At 41.0% G+C, this 6042-nt stretch overlaps 1 protein-coding gene across 1 annotated transcript in view; it reads left to right on the plus strand.

The window, feature by feature from the left end:
- Nucleotides 1-296: 296 nt before the first annotated feature.
- The window catches only part of LOC125038357 (protein spire-like), a 42241-nt gene continuing 36495 nt past the window's right edge, over nt 297-6042 (plus strand). The window contains exons 1-3 of the mRNA XM_047631849.1: nt 297-359; nt 1255-1315; nt 3512-3618. Coding sequence (XP_047487805.1) covers nt 297-359; nt 1255-1315; nt 3512-3618 — 231 coding nt within the window. The remainder of the gene's footprint in view (nt 360-1254; nt 1316-3511; nt 3619-6042) is intronic.

Consider the following 6042-nt stretch of genomic DNA (forward strand, 5'->3'; position numbering starts at 1 on the left):
GTTATGTTGGGGTTTGGGGGAAAGGGGGTGTGTTACTAGGGAAGTGAGCATGTAGGCCTATGAGTGAGTTTCATAGGCCCCTTGTGTGTGTTATGTTGGGGGGTTGGGGAAAGGGGGGTTTGGTGGGGAAGCGAGTATGGAGGGGATTCGACGGGCGCAGCATAACACTCCGTAGGACTGACTCGACCTCCCCCTCCTCCTCTCTCCCCCTCTTCCCCCACGCTGCTCAGCAGGGAGTCCCGCGGGCCGAGTGACGCGCCGTCGCGTGGCCGCCTTCAAGCGCTCAGGTAGGCCGCATGCCAGGCCGCATGACAGGTCGCATGTCAGGCCGAGTGGCAGGCCAAGTGGCAGGCCGAACGGTACTGTGTCGTGACAGGCTACCCTTGGTGTTTAGTCGTCGTGGTGTCGCCCTCCTTGGCCTTCTCCTGTGGCCTGTCCTCTTGAGTTTTCCTCCTCTCCTCTTTCTCTTCTTCCTCCTAATTTTATTTCTTCTCCTTTTCTTTCTCCTCCTGCTCTTCCCGCCTACTCCTCTACCTCCGCCGCCGCCTCCGCCTTCTTTAATTTGACCTCCCGACCTTCCCCTCGTCGTTTTTAGTATGTTTGTTTTCTTTCCCCTCGTCCAAATATCATGTCCTCCCACGCAGTTGTAAAGCCTTTCCCACACATGAGAATCTGTCGTCTCCCTCCTCCTCCCCCTCTCCCTCTCTCTTCCGCTCCCTCCCCTCCCCCCTCCTCCTCCACACCACGAGTTACAATTCCCATGTTTGATTTCGTCTTTTTTTAACCATTGTTGTCATTTTTTTCTCTTTTTTTTGGCGTTTTACCACAGTCCTTTCATATTTCCGTTGTCTTTTTTTTCGTTGTCTCTTCGTTATTTTTCATTTCTTTCGTTCTAAGCTGTCTTCCTTTTATATTTTTCTTTATAAGGGAATCGACGATGTCTTTCAGAAGGAATCCGATTCGATTTTGTTTTTTCTTTCCTTTTAGTTTCTGATCCTCTTGTGAATCCTCCTTGTTAGTTTTTACCGGTGAAATCCTCTTGTTTTGAAGTTCTTCGTGTACTTATACCCTTTGTAGTAGTCTTTGATGTACAAGAACCTCTTAGATATGTACGTCAATGTCTTAGATTGTACATTAACCTCTTAGATGGACATTAGCCTCATAAATGTACGTGAACTTCTTAAGATTTAGATATACGAGATCTCTTAGAGGAAGATGTACCTATGTGACCCCCTTTTCTTATGAGCCTCGTAGATGTGCAGCAACGTGTTCGATGTACTGTGTACTGTGATCGTTGTACAAGCTGTTGGACATCGTGACGTTTTGTGTGTACTCTTTAGTAAACGGTCGTGTACACTTAAGTAGATTTACGTGCACATTTAGATCACTTTTTTCGTAGATGTATTTATTCCGCTTTCTTAAGAGAGGCGTGCATTGGTCTATTTTTTATGGTCTTGGACTAAGTGTTTTTTTTGTGTACACTAGGTGTGTGTAGGCCTACCGTCAGACAATCATGGCCTGTGCACTAGCATCTTGCACTTTAGTTTCTTGGATGTTTTGTCTCCCTTATCCTCAGCTTCCTTATCGTATTTCCCTTTCTCCCTCTTCCTCTTCCATATATCCAGTCTCTTAATAATCTTGTTCTTTTATTATCTCTGTCTCTCTGTCTCTCTTGTTAACACCTTTTTTTGTTATTGTTTTGTGTCCTCTTCTTTTATATTCCTTTTCTCCTACTTAAATGTATTTCTTCTGTCTTCGATCTCCTCTTACTCTTTCATTTGTCTTTCTCTTCTATTCTGCCTCTTCCTATTTCCGGCTTATCCGTTAAAATGTCTTTTATCCTTCTTCTCTTGTTCCTCCTCCTTTTATATTCTCTTCATTCTTCTTTGCCTTCCCCACCTCTTCTTTTTCCTTCTCTCTTCCTTTTCCTCCAGCTATTCCTCTCCCCCTTTCCCTCCCCTTTCGCCTCCTTCCCCCATTCCTCTTACCCTTTGAAGTGTGCATGGTCTTGCCTGTTTGTGTGCATGGCGACGCGGGGTAACAGTCATGAGACACGTACTGATTTGCGTATGGTGACATGCAGTGCCTGTATGGTGTCTCGTATAGTGTTATAATGTCGATGAGCCACTTGGCGTATCTTTTACAGTGGGTGTGTGGTTATGAATTAATGTTTTGAGAAATAGTGATTGGTGTAGAATTTGCACTTGTACTTTTGTCGTTGTTGTTTATTTTTTTATTTTTTTTATGTTTTTTAGGATTAATGTCGATTTTTACAAGTCTTGTCTGTTTCACTCTCTCTCTCTCTCTCTCTCTCTCTCTCTCTCTCTCTATATATATATATATATATATATATATATATATATATATATAAAATATACTCAGTCTAATGTTCATGTGTTCGTTCTTGCTTTTGACGAACGGCTGTCAGCTGGCACAACATCCAGTGTTTTTTGCAGTGAACTTTTTAGACGTTATTGTGATAGTTGCACATGCAATCTGAGGACCATGTGCGAGCAACTGTATTTTTTTATGTTGACTTGTTTTTGCAACTGCGTTGAGTGTGGAAACGACATTGCGTTATTATTGTTATAGTTGTTTTTATTTATACCATTGCTGTTATTATTGTTGTTATGTTGTTGGTGTTGTTATTGTTATTCTCTTCACAATCATTAGCACTTTATTACGCATCATCACCATCATCATCATCATCATCATCATCATCATCATCATCATCATCATCATCATCATCATCATCATCATCATCATCATCATCATCATCATCATCATCATCATCATTATTATCATTATTACTATTATGATTATATTTGGGTTTGTATTGATATTATCATCATCATTATTATTATTTTAACTATTATATTTAAAGCTAAGGAAATTGTTTGGCGAGTATTGCAGCTTTTAGCACAGTGACCACTCTCTAGTGTCAGTGCTAAAGGTCACACGGTATAATTCGCCTTAAAAGTAAAACAAGTTTGTGCTCGTAACTCTTACTTGATGTAGAAAGTGAACTTGAGTGAAATTTTGTTCTCTTAGGTTCATGTATATATTTTTATTTTTTGGGGGGGTGGTTATTAGTTTTGATGTGGTTTGCTTTGTTTGTTTGAAATTTGATTATAATAAAAGTTTATTTCTGTTATTTTTATTGTAAAGTAAAAAAAAAAGATTTACGTATATATCTTAGGTATTTTTGGTTGTTCACCAATGCATGCTTCATATATTTTATGTTTAAAATTCGCTTTTACTTTTAAAAGTTGTTTTAGGTCATTTTTATTGAATAAAAGAAGAAAAAAATATGTTAGCTATACGTGTCCTAGTGAGTGAAACCCGACGGGACGAATCCGTAGACTTTCGCCACCAGGAAACTCGCCAAACTTATTCTCTCGCAAATTTAGGTGAAGGCGGAGTGTGTGTGCTCTAGACAAACCAGAATTTGGATGACGATGACTAACGCCTCCTTTTCTCTTTCTCTCTCCCCTCCCCCCCTTCCTTGCAGAGTGCGAACGAGGAGAGACGGATGATGAGGGCATCGAGAGGGACTCGGGCGACTCGGAGGAAGAGCTCGACCGGGCTGCCAACTTCACCATGGCGGACGCGCTGCAGGTGGGTGCTGCTGCTGCTGCTGTAGTAGTAGTAGTAGTAGTAGTAGTAGTAGTAGTAGTAGTAGTAGTATATCATTATTATTATTATTATTATCATCAATATCATTATGATAATAATGATAATTATTATTATTATTATTATTATTATTGCTGTTATTATTGTTATTATTATCATCATCAATATCATTATCATTCTCTTAATAATCATTATTTTAATCATCAGTGTAATCATTATTATTATTGTTGTTGTTAGAATTATAAAGTTTATTCTTATTACTATTTTTGTTATTATCATCATTATTATTATTGCTGTAAATATGCTGCTGTTCTTCTACTACCTTTTTTCGTTTTATGTCGCCATTTTCATTTTCGTTTTATTTCTCTGCCTCCCTTTCTTTTACTTTTCTTCCTTTTTTTAATTATCATTTTTCATGACTTTATTAATTATCCTGCCTTCATTTAGCTGTTTTCGTCTTCATCCTTATAATCATTTTCTTCTTCGACCATTGACCCCCGTTATCTGAAGGTCAGATGATGACTTTATCTCTCTCTCTCTCTCTCACTCCTCTCGTCTCTCTCTACTCCACTCTCTCTCCCTCTCCTTCACTCTCTCTCTCTCTCCTTCTCTCATCTCTCACTCATCTCTCTCTCTCTCTTATTCTCTCTCTCTAACTTATTCTCTCTCTCTCTCTCTCTCTCTCTCTCTCTCCTCATCTTCAGTCTCTCTCTCTCTCATCACTCTCACTCTCTCTCTCTCTCTCTCTCTCTCTCTCTCTCATTCTTATTTTTCTCTCTCTTATTCCTCTCTCTTCTCTATTCTCTCTCTGTCTCTTATTCTCTCTCTGTCTCTTATTCTCTCCACTCTCTTATTATCTCCTCCTCTCTCTCTTAATCTCTCTCTTCTCCTATTCTCTCTCTCTCTCCTTATTCTCTCTCTCTCTCCTTAAACTCTCTCTGTCTCTTATTCACTCTTCTGTCTCTTATACATCTCTCTCTCTCTTATCTCTCTCCTTTCATCTTATTCACTACTCTGTCTCTATTCTCTCCTCTCTCTCTTATTCTCTCACTTCTCCCTATCTCTCTCTCTGTCTCTTATTCTCTCTCTCTCTCTTATTCTCCTCTCTTCACTTATTTCTCTCTCTGTCTTCTTATTCTCTCTCTCTCTCTCTCTCTCTCTCTCTCTCTCTCTCTCTCTACTCACTCTCTTCTCTCTCTCTGGTCCTATTCTCTCTCTCTCTCTTATTCACTCTCGGTCTCATATTCTTCTCTCTCTCTCTTATTCCTCTCTCTCTCTCTGATTCTCTCTCTCTCTTATTCACTCTCTCTTATTCTTTTTCTCTCTATTCTCTCACTCTCTCTCTCCCATTCTCCTCTCTCTCTCTCTCTCTCCTCTCCTCTCCTCTCTCTCTCCTCTCCTCTCTCTCTCTCTCACTCGCTCCTCCCTCCCCCACTCTCTCTCTCATCTCATCTCCTCCATCTCTCTCTCACTATCCTCTCTCCTCTCTCTCTTCCATTCTCTCTCACTCTCCACTCTCTCTCTCTCTCCTCTTATTCTCTCTCTCTCTCTTATATCTCTCTGTCTCCTTATTCTCACTCTCTCTCTTATTCTCTCTCTCTCTCTTAATTCTCTTCTCTGTCTCTTATTCTCTCTCTCTCTCTTATTCTCTCACTCTCTCTCGCTTCGTCTCACTCTCTCTCTCTCTTCTCTCTCTCTCTCTCTTTCCTTCTCTTTCTTCTCTCTCTCTCTCTCTCTCTCTCTCTCACCCACTCTCCTCCCTCCTCCTCTCTCCTCTCTCTCTCTCTCTCTCCCTCTCTCTCTCTCTCTCCCTCTCTCCCCCTCTCGTCTCTCTCTTTCTCTCTCTTCTCTCTTCTCTCTCTCTCTCTCTCTCTTCTCTCTCTCTCTCTCTCTCTCTCTTATTCCTCTCTCTCTTATCTCTCTCTCCTTATTACTCTCTCTCTCTCTCTTATCTCCTCTCTCTCTCCTCTCCTCCTTCCGTCTCTCTCTCTCATCTCTCTCTCTCCTCTCCCTTCTCTCTCTTTTCCTCTTTATTCCCTCTCATCTTATTCCTCTCTCTCTTTTTCTCCTCTTCCTTATCTCTCTCCTCTCTTATTCTCTCTCTCCTCCTCTCTTATTCTCTCTCTCTCTCTTATTCTCTTTCTCTCTCTTATTCCTCTCTCTCTCTCTCCCCTCTCTCTCTCTTTCCTCTCTCTCTTCTCTCTCAAATTTTCTCTCTCTCTCTCTCTTATTCTCTTCTCTCTCATTCTCTCTCTCCCCCTTAACTCCTCTCCTCTCTCTTATTCTCTCTCTCTCCTCTCCTATTATCCTCTCTCTCTCCTCTCTTATTCCCTCCTCTCTTCTCTCCTCTCTCCTCTCTCTATCTCTCTCTCTCTCTCTCTCTCCTCTCCTCTCTCTCTTTTCTCCTCT

Source organism: Penaeus chinensis, chromosome 3, assembly GCF_019202785.1.
Source record: "Penaeus chinensis breed Huanghai No. 1 chromosome 3, ASM1920278v2, whole genome shotgun sequence".
Taxonomy (NCBI): Eukaryota; Metazoa; Arthropoda; class Malacostraca; order Decapoda; family Penaeidae; genus Penaeus; species Penaeus chinensis.